The 17312-nt window shown below is 38.4% G+C and overlaps 1 protein-coding gene across 9 annotated transcripts in view; it reads left to right on the forward strand.

Moving 5' to 3' along the window:
• The window catches only part of GGNBP2 (gametogenetin binding protein 2), a 32220-nt gene that overhangs the window by 7475 nt on the left and 7433 nt on the right, over window positions 1-17312 (forward strand). For 3 of the 9 annotated variants that reach the window (XM_069542629.1, XM_069542631.1, XM_069542633.1), the window contains exons 3-7: window positions 836-916; window positions 3340-3593; window positions 5960-6058; window positions 10166-10279; window positions 16197-16406. In XM_069542629.1, coding sequence (XP_069398730.1) covers window positions 836-916; window positions 3340-3593; window positions 5960-6058; window positions 10166-10279; window positions 16197-16406 — 758 coding nt within the window. Of the gene's footprint in view, window positions 1-835; window positions 917-3339; window positions 3594-5959; window positions 6059-9950; window positions 10077-10165; window positions 10280-16196; window positions 16407-17312 lie in introns of all 9 variants that reach the window. The other 6 variants (XM_069542630.1, XM_069542632.1, XM_069542634.1 and 3 more) reach the window with 3 other exon arrangements.

Here is a 17312-nt window from a genome sequence, read left to right on the forward strand (position 1 = left end):
AGTTACAATGGTTCATACCTAGTGGTACCTAGTGGTTACTAGTAATTTCAAGTTACTCCTTGAAATTAGTGGTGTCACAGATCAGTAAAATGTGGTGATTACCGATTTCCATTGTCTGACATCCCGAAACAGCCTGAAGCTTTATATATCTCTCATCCTCTGCAATGAATTTTGAGAACTGAATAAGTATTTCAGTGTATTTTTTTCCGTTCATGATTAGAGCAAACATTTGCTGTGTGTTGGGTATCATTCTGAGTATGTATCTGTGTGTGTGTATATATGTAAAGTGAAGTCATTATATATATAGTCATGTATGTATATATAGTTATCTACATGATAAGATTTATTGTATTCTGTAGCTCTGAGGAATAACTGAAAATGTCAGGATTTTTAATGTAAGACAGGTTATTTCACTTACTAAGTGCTTTCATTAGCTGCTACAACACACATTTTTAAATACAAGTTAATCCTCACAACCCATTCTATAAGAGATATTAAAAGTTACTACTTAATCTCATTTTACACATAAGGAAGCTGAAAATCAGACTTGTTAAGTAACTTGCCCAGAATTGTGACATAAATTGCAAATTATAATAAACGTGCATTTGAATTCAGGTCTGCCTGACTTCAGTGCCCTTGCTTATAATGACTATACCATTTCTGGCTTTAAAAACTGTAATTTGGATTTTTTTTTTTTTAACTTTTTGATGGAGGTGGGAGGGAGCAAATCTGGCTTTAGGGGAGTCTATTTCTGTCCTAGGAAATTATAAAATAATCTGTATCAATGCTTTCATAGAAGGTAAAATAATTGATTTGTATTCTTTTACATATTAAGATGGTGATGGAATTTCCTGACAATGTGTTAAATCTTGATGGGCATCAAAATAATGGTGCACAACTGAAGCAGTTCATTCAGGTAAGTTTTAAAAATTAATGTTTTAAATGGCATGTGTGTGCCTGAGCACGTGCGTGTATGTATGTGTGTGTGTGTTTTAAGGAGTCAGAGATGTGAGCAGTCATTTCATCTTACCTAGGGCTCTTTAGGTCTTAAGGTTCAGTGAGGTTGCTTTGTTTTACTATGGCTCCGGTTACATTTACATCCCTGTGATGCGAAAGATTTGGTGGTGGTGTGTTACCATTTTACATGTCCATAAGGCATTAGTTTCACTGGTTTAATTTTAAATTTAGTTTAATTTCCTTGTTTTTAAAAGATAGGACAGACAACTTTTCTTTGAGAACTTTGTTATTTTCTATAATTGTTTTCTTCGGTTTTAAAAAAAAACTTTGTATTGTGAATTTTCTGATTTTTATTCAATTCTTTTTTAAGTTTTTTTTTAATGGAAGTATAGTTGATACACAGTGTCATGCTCGTTTTTGCTGTACAGCAGAGTGACTGATTATAGACAAGTACACACTCTTTATATTCTTTTCCTTTATGGTTTATCCCAGAAGATTGGCTATAGTTCCCTGTGCTGTACAGCAGGACCTTGTTTATCCATTTTAAATGTAATAGTTCGAGGGACTTCCCTGGATGTCCAGTGGTTAAGACTTTACTTTCTAACACAAAGGGTGTGGTGTGAGTTCTGTCTCTAATGAGGAGCTGAGATCCTGCATGCCTCTTGGCCAAAAAACCAGAATATAAACAACAGAAGCAATATTGTAACAAATTCAATAAAGACTTTTAAAAAATGTAATAGTTTGTGGCTACTAATCCCAAACTCCCAATCCTATTTAATTTTTAAACAGTGTGATACTTTGTAAATAAACCACTGGACATCCAGGGAAGTCCGGCAAACTATTACATTTAAGATGCATAAACAACAAGGTCCTGCTGTACAGCACAGGGAACTATAGCCAATCTTCTGGGATAAACCATAAAGGAAAAGAATATACAGAGTGTGTACATGTGTGTATAATCAGTCACTCTGCTGTACAGCAAAAACGAGCATGACACTGTATATCAACTATATTTCCATAAAAAAAAAATTTTAAAAAGAATTAAATAGAAATCAGAAAATTCACAATACAAAGTTTTTTTTTAACTGAAGAAAACAATTATAGTAAATATATATATGATCAGTATAAAGGAAGATAAATGGTTACTTTATTTCAAAATTGTTTCAACTTTTGGAGAAAACTGAATTAAAGGTTAATGGTAAATATGATAATATCCTTCTTGGGAGTTACCTTTCTCACCTTTATTTATTTATTTTGGTAAACTGGATTCTTGGTAAACTATACTACATTACTTGTAGTATAACTATAGCTCCAGCTAAGTAGAAGTTATTTCCTGGAGTTTTTGTCCATTTCCCTACGTTTATATGCACCAGCAGTTTACTCACTCACTGCTGCTGCTGTTGCTGCTGCTAAATCGCTTCAGTTGTGTCCAACTCTGTGCGACCCCATAGACAGCAGCCCACCAGGCTCCTCTGTCCCTGGGATTCTCCAGGCAAGAACACTGGAGTGGGTTGCCATTTCCTTCTCCAATGCATGATAGTGAAAAGTGAAAGTAAAGTTGCTCAGTTGTGTCCCACTCTTTGCGACCCCCTTGCCTGCACCCTACCAGGCTCCTCCATCCATGGGATTTTCCAGGCAAAAGTACTGGAGTGGGGTGCCATTGCCTTCTCCGACTCACTCACTGCAGGCTCCTCCATAGGTGAGATGGGCCTTGTTCTCTCCCACTGATCCGTAACTCACCTGCTCACGCCTCCAGGTTGAGAATTGCTATCCTGCATGATCACCATCCTAACTTGACTCATGCAGCTAAACATAGTGTGTGGTTAAAGGTTGAAAAGGAGACGTAGTAAAGCTACATTGTCTTTATTCTTTTTTCTTTTAAAGTTTTTTGTTTTAAGTGAGAGTGCTATGTTTAATACACACACTGAAAAACACTAGATTTCCAGATGCAGGGTTTCTTTTTGCTGTGCTGGTCACCTACTGCACAGCCCTGGCATCCCAAGCAGCGTTTGTTTATTTTAGCTGTGCTGTGCAGCATGCGGGATCTTAGTTCCCCAACTCAGGATTGAACCTGTGCCCCCTGCACTGGGAGCTCAGGGTCTTAGCTATTAGACCACCGGGGAAAGTCCGTAAGCAGAGTTTTTTATACTTGAGATTCTAAAACTGGGCTCGGGGGAGGGCAGTGTAAGGGTTGTGGAATAAACTCAGTGCAGCATGGATAAGGCTGACCCATCTTGCCTTCCTGATTCAGTTGCAGGTAGATGGCAGGCCCTGCCCAGTTGTACTTACTGCACAAGGATAAGGACTCAGAAAGAGTAGTGAAAGTCATTTTATGTCTTCCTTTATGAACTCTTCTTTATTTTTCTTCCCCTTTTTTCTCAGCGACATAGTATGCTTAAGCAACAAGATCTAAGTATTGCCATGGTGGTGACATCACGTGAAGTCTTGAGCGCACTTTCTCAGCTTGTGCCATGTGTGGGTTGTCGTCGCAGTGTGGAACGCCTCTTTTCCCAGCTTGTGGAGTCTGGAAATCCTGCCCTTGAACCCCTGACGGTGGGGCCCAAGGGAGTCCTGTCTGTAACTCGAAGCTGCATGACTGATGCAAAGAAGCTTTATACATTATTTTACGTACATGGGTGAGTATAATCAATTAGGAAACAATGGATTTGCTTAATTTTAAACTCAGTGACAGTGGGTAGCTTTTTTGTAACTTTGACTGGGGCAAATCTTGAGTTCAGATTTAACACAAGTAACTTCTGTGTGCCAGTGACTGTAAAGTTTCTTTTCTTGAGGGAGAGACAGGCAGTAGGCAAATACATACTTTGTCAAGAATGTTGTTATGAAGACAAACCAGTAAGAGAGAGAGAATGAGTGGGTAGAACTCACATGGAGAGTGGTCAGGGAAAGCCTCTCTAATAAAATGACATCCCATATAGGCTAGAATAGAGTGAGGGAGTGAGCCATGTAGTTATTTGGGTGAAGCAGAGAAAGGGCAGCAGGGTAAGGGTTCAGAGATTGGAGTTTCCCCGGCGTGTTTGAAGAACAGTAAGGAAGCCATTGTGACTGGAGGCAGATGAATGAAGGGAACAGTAATAAAAGATGAGGTCAGAGGAGCACTGAGAGGCCTAATTATGTGGTGCTATGCTGAGGTCTTTTATCTTAACTCTGAGACAGGAAGATTGAGGAAGGTTTTGACCAGAGGAGTATGTGGTCTACCTTGGCGTTATGCTTCCTTTTACCTCTGTGTTACGAGTAAGTGGAAGGCAGAGAAACAAGCTGTTCAGTAGTCCATGCAAGAAAGAACAGTGGCCAGTGTAGTGGCCACAGAGATAATGAGAGATGGCTGGATCCAGTAGTTGCAGTGCCTGGGCTAAGTTGCCCCGAGGCATGTGGGATTTTAGTTCCCCAACCAGGGATGGAACCTGAGTCCCCTGCACTGAAAGGCAGATTCTTAATCACTAGACCACCTTGGAAGTCCTAGGAGGAGCAATTTCGCAGAGCTGACTTTTGGGCATGTTAATTTGAGGTAGCAGTTGGGAGTGCAAGTAGAGTTCAGAGAGTTCTGGCCTAGGGATATAAATTTGTGTCATCAGCATATGCACACACACACATACACATACCCACCCACCCACACACACACACACCCACACCCCCACCTATGAGGCGAAATGTGATCACCAAAGGGTAGGTGGTGTGAATAGGAAAAGTGAAGCTGTTTGAAGGTGGTGGTAGAGATTATGGATTTTTATTCCGCCTGAGAAAAGAAGCTTTGAAGGATTTCTGAATCGAGATAGAACAATATGATTTTTGTCTTGAAAAGATGACTCCAGCTGCTGAGTGAAACGTAGAATGTAAAAGCAGAGGGTAGATGGCAAGGGGACCATCTGGGAGGCCAACTGTTGGAATTGACTAAGCTAGAGAGGTGAGTGGGACAAGGGTCATAACAGTGGCAGTGATGAGGAGTGATCTAATTCTGGATATATTTAAGAGTTGACAGGCTTTGCTTATTGGTTGGATTCAGGGTTTGGATGTTTAGCATTATGTATTTCTATATTTGCATAAAATTTCTGTTGAAGGCTCTTCGTCAAGGATAATTTAAGTTTATTTTTAGAAACTTACTAGCTGTATGAGCTAGGACTTTTAACAGTTATTTTTATTTTGGCTGTGCTGGGTCTTCGTTACTACTCGAGCTTTGCTCTGGTTGCAGAGAGTGGGGCTCTTCTCTAGTTGTGGTGCACGGGCTCCTCGTTGCAGGGGTTTCTCTTACGAGCATGGGCTCTGGGGCTTGTGGGCTTCCACAGTTGCTGCTCCGGGCTCTAGAGCACGGGCTTGATAGTTGTGCTCATGGGCTGAGGGGCTCCGTGGCATGTGGGAGCCTGGCAGAACAGGGATTGAGCCCGTGTCTCCTGCACTGGCACTCAGATTCTTTACCATTGAGCTACCAGGGAATCCCCTGTTTATTTTATTTTTAATTAACCTCTGCCTCCTCTTTCTTTTTTGGCCATACTACACAGCTTGTGGGATTTTAGATCCCTGAGCAGGGATTGAACCTGGGCTGTTGGTAGTGAGAGCTCAGAGTCCTAACCACTGGACTGCTAGGGAATTGTCAAGGATAATGTCAGTTTAGATATCTATTGTTTGGATAAGGGAGTGTGGCTGAGTGTCAGGTAGCAATAAGTCATAAAATACTGGAGTGCCAGGCACACTGCTAGATACAGTGGAGATGTAGGGAGGAATGAGATGGATGCAGACTAAGGGAAAGAGTATGTTGAGTAGAGCAGGCTTCCTTCAACATTCTGATAGTCTGAGAATGGAATAGGAATAAAATTGTATAGACTCTTGGGTTAGAGTTCATTTGAAGAGAATTTTTCAAAGTGATATGTCTGTAATACTTTAAATATAGTTCTCATTAAAGGGCATAAAGATTGTGAAAATTCTAAAGAAAAATTAATGTTAATCAGACCTTTAATGGTTTATTTATTTTTTATTATTTATTTATTAGGTCCAAACTAAATGACATGATAGATGCTATTCCAAAAAGTAAAAAGAACAAGAGATGTCAGTTGCACTCCTTAGACACGCACAAACCAAAACCTTTGGGGTAAGTAGAATTGATTATCAAGATACTTTGTTAGTGTTAAGATTATAAATGTTGATCCTATTTGGTAAAAAGAGAAGAAACAATGCTAGTTTTATTTCATTAATTGTTTACCCTGTAAAATAGAACACCATATAATTGGTCAAAATAAATATGTCTCCTAGTTCTTTTTGCATTGGGTCTATTTAGGGTCTCAGTGTAAGTCTGACTTCTAAAATTTATTTTCCCTTGTACTATATGTTTCAGAGAAGGGAGGTTGAGATTCTTGTGTAAATTTTTGTAGCCAATATTAATTTTTTCAAAGTAGTGGTATCATTCTTTAACCTATGTAATAGATGTATAAATTATTTTTCTTGTCTTTCTTGTCTTTAGGTCTCCTTAATAATTTATCAAGGATTTACCAAAAAAACCTTGAGTTAGTTAAAGCAGTGTGAATTTATGTAACTAATTTGCCATTTTCTTCTTGGTTAGGTGCTATAGTGCCCCAGGCTGCCCCCTTCTCCCAGCTCAGTGTCAGGTTTCCCTTTCAGAAGTGCTTGGGGTTGGGGGTGGTAAGGAGAAGTCATGGAATTTGAAGGGAGTTTCTAAGAAGTAACTTTTGGGGAGAATGGGATGATATAAAACTGTGCTCCTGAATTAATTTTAGAAGTTAGTTTTTTGAACATCTTATTAGTATTGTTGACATTTTCCTCTCTGGTAAAAAGATCTGGATGACCAGGTGGTGGTATGTTAATAATCTCTTTTTCCCTCCATACTCAGGAACAAATAATTTTTTTTAAACTTTCATCATGAAGACTGTCAAACACATAGAAAAGTAGAGAGACTATACAAGGACTCTCTTACCCCCAAATACCTTTACCCAGACTCAGTTGTTATCAGGATTTGCCAAGTTTATTTCATTTGTTCGCCTTTTCCTTTGATGAAGTATTTTAAAGCAAGTTCCAGACATCATGTTATTTTACTACTGCATTCATCTCTAAATACAGTGACATTCTCTTTCATGACAGTGCCATTATAACACCTAACAAAAACTTAACTACAATAGTCTAATACCCAGTTCATATTCACGTTCCACCGACTCTCTCTGAAAGTGTCTTCTTACACTGATTTGTTAGAATCAAGATTTACATAACAATCACATATGATTTCTAAATGTGAGAACTCTAAACGCAGTAAAGCTCTGTACAACCCCAAATGGTTATCTAAGGATAATTATTTCACATACCTGATTTACCAGTATCTTTAAAGAATTCCTGACTCTCTGAGTACAGAATTTAGTCTGATTTTCATTGGACAGTAACCTTTATCTGAATAACCCGTTGACTAAAACCACAGAGTAGTCTGATACAATACAAAGGCTGCCTTCTGTTTCTTGATTATGAATGTTTGTCACTGAGGAGCTGAAAAGCAAGAGCTACCCCACATTGTAAACGTCTGTGCTCATTGCTACCTTCCTACAAAGACCAGTCCTTCCACTTTTGCTCTGGATTCCACTGCTCTCTTGTTCTCCTGGACTGCTTCATCGATTATCTACTTTCATTAAATTGACATATAGCTGTATCTGCATACCTCTGCAGACTTTACATCCAACGTCAGCTCTAGCCCCACCACATAGGAAGCCAAATGTTTTGGAAGGTTGTTTGCCGAATTATGTGATCAGTGTGAGTGGAGTTAGTTGATCTTAAGCAACACCTCCTAAGGTAGTTTCAGTTATTCCCCACGCCACGTGGATAGCTGGTCAGAGAGTACAGTCTGCTTAGCCAAGACTTCTCCTCCTCCACTTTGGATGGTCACCGACATTCTGTGCTACTATGACTTTTTGTATTTTTCCACTGTTGTTCCCCCCTTTCATTTTCTTCAGGGGAAGGTATAATACAGTTAATTAGGTTTTAGCCTAACCAATAGTAACAGTCCAGTTCAGTCTTTCTTAGAGTATTCTCATATTCATACAAGCAAACCCAAGTTATTGTCTGGGAGTAAGTGTGTGGTCTGAAAGAAAGGTCTAGGCCCGGGTTGTGGGCCTGTAGCTGATGAGTGAAGTACCGCCGACTCTTGAACAGCACAGGGATTAGGAGTACAGACCCTCCACACAGTGGAAAATTTGAGTGTAACTTCTAGTCGGCAACTTCATATATTATACATGGTTCCTTCATGTCCTCATACTCAGTAACTGCAGACTGTGCAGTGCTGTGGTACTTACTATTGAAAAAAATCCATGTGTAAGTTGACCTGCGCAATTCAGCCTCGTGTTGTTCAGTGGTCAGCCGTATAAGATCACCTGCAGGAAAAGTAGGGGAACAGAAAGGAATGCTGAGGACTTCAGTTTAATGGTAGGAAAGAATAAGTCTAAAGAAACTTGAGAGAGTGGCCGGAGGCAGGAGGAAACCACGGGAAAAGTGTTTTAGGGGCAGGGACTTGGACAGCCGTGTTGAAGGTTGTTGAGTTATCAAGGACCTCAGAGTCCATTGGATATAGCAACACCAAGATAATTGGTGATCTTGATGAGCAGATCTGTGGTTGAATGGATCAGAATCCAGATCAGAATGTGTAGAAAAATGCATGCATTGCAGGGTTTTAATGGACTAAGCTGTCAGTGGAAAGTATGGAAGTAGAACAAAGAAGTGAAAAGACTTCCTTTTTCAGAAAGCTTGATCTTGACAGGAAGAAGTGGTATAAAGACATTTGGTTTGGAGAGATTTCCGATAACATCTTGATTTGAGTTATAGAATTTTCAAGTCGTTTTAGAATAATGGTTTCACATTCGGGTGGTATAATAGTCATTCCCCAGCCCTCTTCATCAATGCTGAGAATTTGAGAGTTTTGTGGATCACTGAAGCATAATTAGAAAATTCGAAATCTGGAAGATGAGAGTAGGAGGATGTAACATGCAAGGTGGAGCAGGAGTTGAGGTGTTTGCTTCAAAAACAAGGACAGTTCACCCTTTCTTGAGCCCTTGTGAGATGGGACTAGGGAGCTGGATTGTATTTCTGATCTTATATGGTGGGCAGGGGGTTGAGAAATACCTGTTTAGCTGTAGAAAGTAGGTCAAGTAAAGATTCAGCAGTGTTTCCATCTCAAGCATCCCAGGTAATGAATCTCTAGGACTAGTGAGACCTGCAGAAGAACAGGCAGGAGCCAGTTGTTCAGAATCATGAAAGATCGAGAAGACTATCATTGAATGGAAAATAGAAACACATTTCTCTTGGAATGCACATCTGCAACAAAGCAAAATGCGTGACCAGCGCCACATTGAGACCTGTGGGGGAGGGAGAGTCTGGGAAGTTTTTAGTAAGTTTTTAAAAAATTATTTGTGTAGTGCTACTAATTTAGGCTGTGTAAAGTGTTCATCTTAGTATGCTATCTTTATTTTCAAAAATGTAAAATTTTATTTACTATAATTAGATTAATCTGTGACTTTCCCAGCTACTTATAAATGTGAAGGTAGATAAGAATTTTGTTGCCATGGGCTAGCTATAAAATCACATTAAGTAGATCAACACTAGTTAGCATTTTCAATTTGTGAAAAGTTGATCCGTGTATAGAAGTGAAAATATTTTATAATTTTTTCAGCCCTTTTGACTTTAACATTCCAAGTAGATATGCTCATAAAATGCTTACTGTATTAAACAGTTACTATCTTGATAAATGTAAATGTTAAACTATTATCAAGTAAACGTAATAGTTGAGCGCACGTTTTTGTGTAAAGCTATGAGCTCCTGTATAAATAACATTTTAATATGGTTAAAGTAAATATGTAATTATATACAAATTTGCAAACTTACCCTACTAATATATCTTAAAGTATTAAAGAGTTCATGATCTTAATGTAGACTATAGAGATTATTCCTTCAGGTCATCTCAGTGTCACTAAGCTTTGTACTGTACTGTACTACAGTGAAGGGAGCAGTAGCAGTGTCAGTTCAGAGAAGTTAAGTACAGATAAGAGGAGTAGTGAAGACCACAGGAAGGACAGCAAGTGTAGGATCATTTTCCATTATGGACCTTTCCAGGGAACAGCCAGGTAAAATCAAGCACTCCTTTACTCCGCTTTTTAAAATGTTTTTCCATTATATATGCCTCCACCTCACTAAGATTTGTTTCTTTCTGCAGAGGTTGTTGGATGGACGTATGGGAACTCATGTCCCAAGAATGCAGGGATGAAGTAGTTTTAATTGACTCTAGTTGTCTTTTAGAAACACTAGAAACCTATCTGCGAAAACACAGGTAAGTCCTCACCTTCTTCCTGTAATGGTACTCTAGCCTTCTGGTTAATACCTGACGCCAGGCGGAGCTTAGTGGCAGGGCAGGAAGTTCCTTTATGGCGTGATGTTGGCCGCCTTGTGTTTTACCTGTTGGGTCCAGGCCAGCCTTTCAAGGAACACAGAGTAGCTGTGAATCGAGTAAAGTGTACTTAATCACTGTGGAAATTCTTGTATTCCTTGTTTTTGATGGAAGTGTTTCATGATGTCATTTTCAAAACTAAAGTTAAAATAGCAGCTTTTACTTAGTAATATTTTCAATTATTTTTTTCTTTGTCAAGAGCTAAAAATAGAGTTGGAAATCATGTGCTTCATGTATTATAAAAGTAACTTCAGATTTTTCTTTTTAGAATACTACTTTACAAAGAATTTTCCAAGTGTCATTAACATTTGCAAATTTGTAGGGAGGGAGAGTGCAGTAGAAAGGAAACCGGGAAAGGAGTCATCTAGAGGTGGCGTTCTTGGGGGGAGTTGCACTCTTCCAATAAAAATTTGTCACATGTTGGGTTTGTGGTTATGTGTTCTTTGACTTTGGGACAGATATACACAATTACTTTGGGGACGCTTCTAGAAAACATACATAAATTATAAAAACTGGCATTATCAAGGTTGGTGTTCTTATGGCAATGAGCTAATGACTTAATCTGCATACTAAGTTTATTAACTATTTTTCTTTTTTCAATTACAAGCTTTCTTGTTTTTTGCCTTTTGGGTTGATTGTACCCAAAAGAATAGAGAATGTCAGTTATTTGGAGTTTGGGAAGTAAACGTAACATATGAATGTATAGGCCCGTCATAGATACCTTTCTTTTTCAATATGAATTGATCCTTACATTCAGTATGAACTGGCCCAAAAGAGCTTTTTTGGGTGATAAATTACTAGTTATTAGAGCTAACATTTTGGAATTTCCTGTATTGGTTGTAGATATTTCCTGTGTTTGGGGGGCAGTATTTTATAGGAAAGGTGGAGTCCGTTTTATAAATATTTTTAAGGATGCAGGGGAAGAAGTATGATTAGAAGCAGTTAAGGAAGATTGCAGTGAATCGAGGTCCTACTGATTATAGCTTTGTACAGATTACTTTTCTGTGCTTCCGTGTTTTTCTTTCTTAAGACAAAATAATAGTAGTAGTCCTATAGAACTTATAAGACTAAACTTGTTAGGATTGATGATACATAATAAGACTTAGAACAGTATCTGGCACATGGTAAGCACACCAGGGAATATGTGTCTGCCAGGTTTGCAAGTCCTTGTTATTCCTGTGTATCGAGTTCTTATTTTAGGTACAGTTTGAGTTTTTGAGTTACAGTCAGTTGAAAATGATTTTTAAAGGTCTGAATAGTGGATGTTCTTGGCACATCTATTTTATTTAATAGATTTTTCTGAGCAGTGTATAATAAAGATTTTATAACACTTTTAGCCAGTTAAGTGTTATAATAGTGCATTATTAGAAATTAGGTGTTAGAAACTCTGAAACCTCTGTCTTAAGAAACTTTTTTTTTTTAATTTGTGTGCAAGGTTACTTTCGAAAACAGAAAAAATCACTTTCATTCTTACAGCTTCCGTATAAAATTTTAAATGACTGTTTGCTTATGTTTATGCTACTTAACGATCATGTACAGTCAAACATATTAAACTGACGATTTAAAGCAGTAAGATATGGGGAAAATATTTCAAGTTTTATTATTGGTACTATATGATATTTAACCATTTATTTACTAAAAAAATGTAGACTTACCATTTATAGCGTCAAAATGTGGAAGTAATTTTATTTCTGTGTCTAAGACCATTTCTCCCACCAAGGGGAAGACTTTTTAAAACTTGTGATAAAAAATACATAACATGCGTTTACCCTCTTAACAGTTTTTAAGTGTATAGTCCAGTGCTGTTAACTGTTTACTAGCTGTGGTGCACTGGATCTCTAGAACTTTTTCATCTTGCATGACTGAAGCTAAACCCACCCATTGAATAAAAGCTCATTTCCCCCTCCCTGCACCTCCTGCCAGCCACCGTTCTGTTTTCTGTTTGAGTTCAGTTACTTCATGTAACTCATATAGGTGGAATCATGCCATATTTGTCTTTTGTGTTTAGCTTATTTCACTTAGCATAATGTCCTCAAGGTTTACCCATGTTTTAACATATGACAGAATTACCTCTTTTTAAGGATGAATAATGTCCCATTGTATGTATACACTGTGTCCCTCTATCAAGGGACATTTAGGTTGTTCCCACATCTTGGCTTTTGTGAATAATGCTGTAGTGAACATGGATGTGTGCCAAAAGCTCTTTGAGATTCCCTTTTTAATACTTTTGTATGTGTTTCCAGAATTGGGATTGCTGGATTATATGGTAATTCTATTCTTAATTTTTTAAGGAAATGCTATACTATTTGCCGTGCTGGCAGCCATTTTATAATCTTGTCAACAGTGTGCAAGGAAGGGTTCCAATTTCTCCAGATCCTTGCCAACACTTGCTGTTTTCTAATTGTAAAAAATACATATATATATATATAAATATATTTGGTTGTGCTGGGTCTTAGTGGATGCACTTGGGATCTTCAGTCTTCATTGCGGCATTAGGGCTCTTTAGTTGGCGCCTGTGAACTCTTGGTTGTGGCGTGTGAAATCCAGTTCCCAGGGCAGGGATTGACCCTGGGCTCCCTGCATTGGGAGTGCAGTCTTAGCTGCTGAGCCACCAGGGAAGTCTCTCTTTTCTAATTTTTGACAGTGGCCATACAGTGGGCTTGAGGTGATTTTGTGTGGTTTTGATTAGCATCTCCCTGATGATTAGTGATATTGAGCATTTTGTCATGTACTTACTAGCCTGTCTTCTTTGAAGTGTCTGTTCATGTCCTTTGTCCATTTTTTAATCATACTCTTTTTTTTTGGTCTGTTATGGAATTAGGAGAGTTCCTTATTCTGTACGTTAACCCCTTATCCAGTGTATGGTTTGTAAATACTTTCTCTGTTCCATAGGTTGTCCTTCACGCTTTTGTTTCCTTTACTGCACAGAAGCTTTTAGGTTTGATGTAGTCTCATTTGTCTATTTTCTCTTTTGTTCCTTGTGCTTTTGATTCCATATGCAAAGAAGTCATCACCTATTCCATTGTTACATGTTCTCTAATAGTTTTACAGTTTCAGGTCTTAATATTTAGGTCTTTAACACATTTTGAGTTAATTTTTGTATATTTCTGTGTCTCTTTTTTAGTGAAACAGTGATTTAACTTTACTTGCCAACATGATTGCTTTTGTTTACAAAGGGCTTAGAGCTTCTGTTTCAACAAATATTCATTTCAAGAAACAGAGTTATCTGCTGTTGGGTCAAAAAGATGTGCGTAACAAAATGATTGCATGACATTGTAAGGGTAAATGCTGTAACGATAAGTGTAAGTCAGAGATAATAGGAATATAGGAAGGTTGAATTTTAGTTATGGAAATTGCAAGAGGCTTTTTTAAGGATGGGTATGATTTAGGCAAATGGAGATGAATGAAGGGGAGTGGGGAGGAAACAGAAGGAAAAAAGACTTTGTAGTAGGGACGCATCAGTTACGTACAAAGTAGTCCATTGTACATGGAAGCGACCTAAATCTTCATTGACAGATGCATGGATTAAGAAGATGATGTGTGTGCCCATGCATACACACCGTGGAATACTGCTCAGCCAGAAAAAAGACCGAAATGATGCCACTTGCAGCAGCATGGATGGGCCTAGAGATTAGCATACTGTGTGCTTAGTTGCTCAGTTGTGTCTGATTCTCTGTGGCTCCATGAACTGTAGCCTGCCAGGCTCCTCTGTTCATGGAATTTTCTAGGCAAAAATACTGAAGTGGGTTACCATTTTCCTCCTCCACGGGATCTTCCCGACCTGGTGCAAACCTGCATCTCTTGCGTCTCCTGCATTAGCAGGTGGATTCTTCACCACAGAGCCACCTGGGAAACCCAAGAGATTATCATATTAAGTGAAGTAAATCACAAAGGCAAATTCCATATGATTCCACTTATATGTGGAATCTAAAATATGATACAAATCAACTTACTTACAAAACAGAGACGGACTCACAGACATAGAAAACAAACTTACGGTTACCAGAGGGGGAAGAAAATAGGGGCGGGGGAAGAAAATAGGCAGGGATAAATTAGGAGTTTGGGGTTAGCAGGTACACACATTGCTTTGTATAAAATCGATAAACAACAAGATCCTGCTGTATGTATAGCACAGGAACTATATTCAGTATTCTGTAATAAACTGTTATGGAAAAGACTATGGAAAGACCCTCTGTGTGTGTATCTGAATCACTGTGGCATACACCAGAAACTGACACAACATCGCACATCAGCTATACTTCAATTAAAGAAAAACGAAAGTAGTCCATTTGTATATATATTGTGTGTATGGGGGCAGGGTAGCGTAGAGAGACCATGAAGAGAGAGGTGAGTCTTGGGAAAAAGTCTGGAAATAGTAGGTTGGGTAAGAGAAGAAAGCACCAGAGGCCTTGACGAGTTTGAACTTTATTCGTAGATGGTGGGGAGGTTTTTAAGCTGAGAGTGAGGTAATGAGATGTTTTAAAAAATTATTTTGGTATGAGAGATGCATTAGAGCTGGTAAGAGTGGAAGCAGGGAAATGTATTAGGAAGCTTTTTTTTTTTTTTAAATTGACTAGGCAATTTAAAACAGGGCAGAGGGAGTTGAAAAGAAGTAACCTTCCTCAGTATAAGAAAGAATTGATACCAATTGGCTCTACCCCTAAAAGCAGGAGTTGGAATTAACTAAGGAGGAGTTGGAATTACCTGAGGGTCCATCCTGGATAACTGTGTAAATGGTGATTTCTTAACACCTATGGAAGAGAACATAGGAAGGAAACCATGTTGCCCTTGGTTTTGGACATCTGTGTTGTCCCGCATTTTTCAGCATGGGTCTGGCCTTCAGGCAAGGACAGAGCCTTGAGCGGAGCTGTGGAGTTGACATGTTGATGGGAGCCGCTGGGAGTACCTGGATAGATGAATTTAAATCACAGAGAGCAAAATTTCCTCATTCCATCACAGCTGATCTTCTCAGAGAGCCAGTTACTAATATTGTGAGCCTGGCTTTTTCGCCTGACCGAATTCTTCCTTATTTTAGGAATTGAAAACTGGACCAGACTCTATTTTTTCTTTTCTGATTGAATGATGTTTGGTTTCTAGAAGAAAATGTTGTCATCCTCCTTCACATGCTTTTCTACACTTTTACCGCGTTAGGTACACTTAAGTTGAAACCACATTTCTACATATATGTTGTATATATTATTTATGTGTGTGTTGAGAAACACACTTTTTTGTGTGGCTGGAGGAAAGAATTTGACATTTAGGAAATTACCAGTAAACTAAAAATACATGTACCACTTTCCCATTCTTCTTGCCCTCCCCACCCTACATATTAATACTTAGCTGGTGATGTATTTATTAAAATGTAAACATTTGAATCAAGGTTTACTGGTTGAAGATACTGTTTTCAGAGACTGAAAGGAGAGGGATCCTAGAGTCATTGGTTGGTAGCCTCTGTTGTTTTATTTCTGACTTGCACAGATAGCTTGTGAAGTGAGGATACATAGTCCTTGGCAACTAATATCTTCTGGGCATGTATTTTATGAACTAACAGGTATTTTTCTGCTTCATTCTTTTAGGCCCATGTGTTTCTCTAGTTTAAAAATCATTTATAAGTGGAGAACTAGCTATAGCTGTGTAGTCCCTAAATGTGTATTTACCTTATGTGTGTGTGACTTCAGTGTGTGGAGGCTTTTTTAATGCTCTATATGGGCGGGGAGTGTCATTGTCTAGCACACTGTTAAATACCTCATGAAATAATTACACAGCCAGTTCTTCATTTTGAAATTTTTCTTTTCAACAGGTTTTGTACTGATTGCAAAAATAAAGTCCTGCGAGCCTATAATATCCTTATTGGTGAACTTGATTGCAGCAAAGAGAAGGGCTACTGTGCTGCACTTTATGAAGGCTTGCGGTGCTGTCCACATGAGCGACACATTCATGTTTGCTGTGAGACAGACTTCATTGCACATCTTCTGGGTCGTGCTGAGCCAGAGTTCGCAGGAGGGTATGAGTATGTAATTTGCTAGAATGGGCTATCTAGCGCTTTGCTTCATTTTATCCTTCTGCCTCAGTACATCTGTGTGTAAATTAAAGTGTGCCTGTACAGATTTTGCTTTCTTTAAAATATGCATTTAGTTGAGTAAAAAAAAGAAAATGTTGATCCATTGTCTGCTCATTGTTGCTTGAAGTAGGAATTCCGGCTTTTTTTTTGCTTTCATTATTATAGCTTATCATTTTCACTTGAAAATGATTAGAAGGGATTTTTTTCCTTCCCTCCATCCATGCATTTCCATGTTTAAATTTTGTTTATAATGATGGTTTTTGCATAGGAAACGAGATCTTTGCAACAGGGGTTTAAGAAATACCTTACTGAATGTAATTCATGAACTGTGGCTGTTATAAAATTTTATCTCTGGCTTTGTTGTAAAAGTCAGGAAAAATTGTTCACAGAATACATCAAACCCACTCCCTTTCTGTTTTGTGTATTAGCTGTCATGTGAGTGCCTGTTTTCTGCAGGCATTTAGAGTACAAACACCACTTCTGTCACTGAAGTTTGATCATTTCTAGTAAAGACTAGCCTAGAGGGCTTTTGCCCAGCATTAAGTCACTTTAGCATTGTCTTTCTCCATTCCCATCAAAAAGAACAAAAACCAAGTAGGCATTTGGTATAATTGGAAGATGAACTGTCACGCCTGCTATGAGCTGGGCACTTAAATTTGTGACGTCTCTGTGCCCCCAAAAGCATCTCTTTAGGGCCAGTTCCTGAATTACCTTCTTTTTAGCAATATTAGGACTAAGTTCTGCTTGCATGTGTATTTTGCATTGGTAATATACATGTGTGCTTGTGTATTTATATATCTGTTGAGTTTGAATGTATAAATGTCTTGTTATTAGTTTGTTTACTAGATACGCAGA

Source organism: Ovis canadensis, chromosome 11, assembly GCF_042477335.2.
Source record: "Ovis canadensis isolate MfBH-ARS-UI-01 breed Bighorn chromosome 11, ARS-UI_OviCan_v2, whole genome shotgun sequence".
In the NCBI taxonomy this organism is placed as follows: domain Eukaryota; kingdom Metazoa; phylum Chordata; class Mammalia; order Artiodactyla; family Bovidae; genus Ovis; species Ovis canadensis.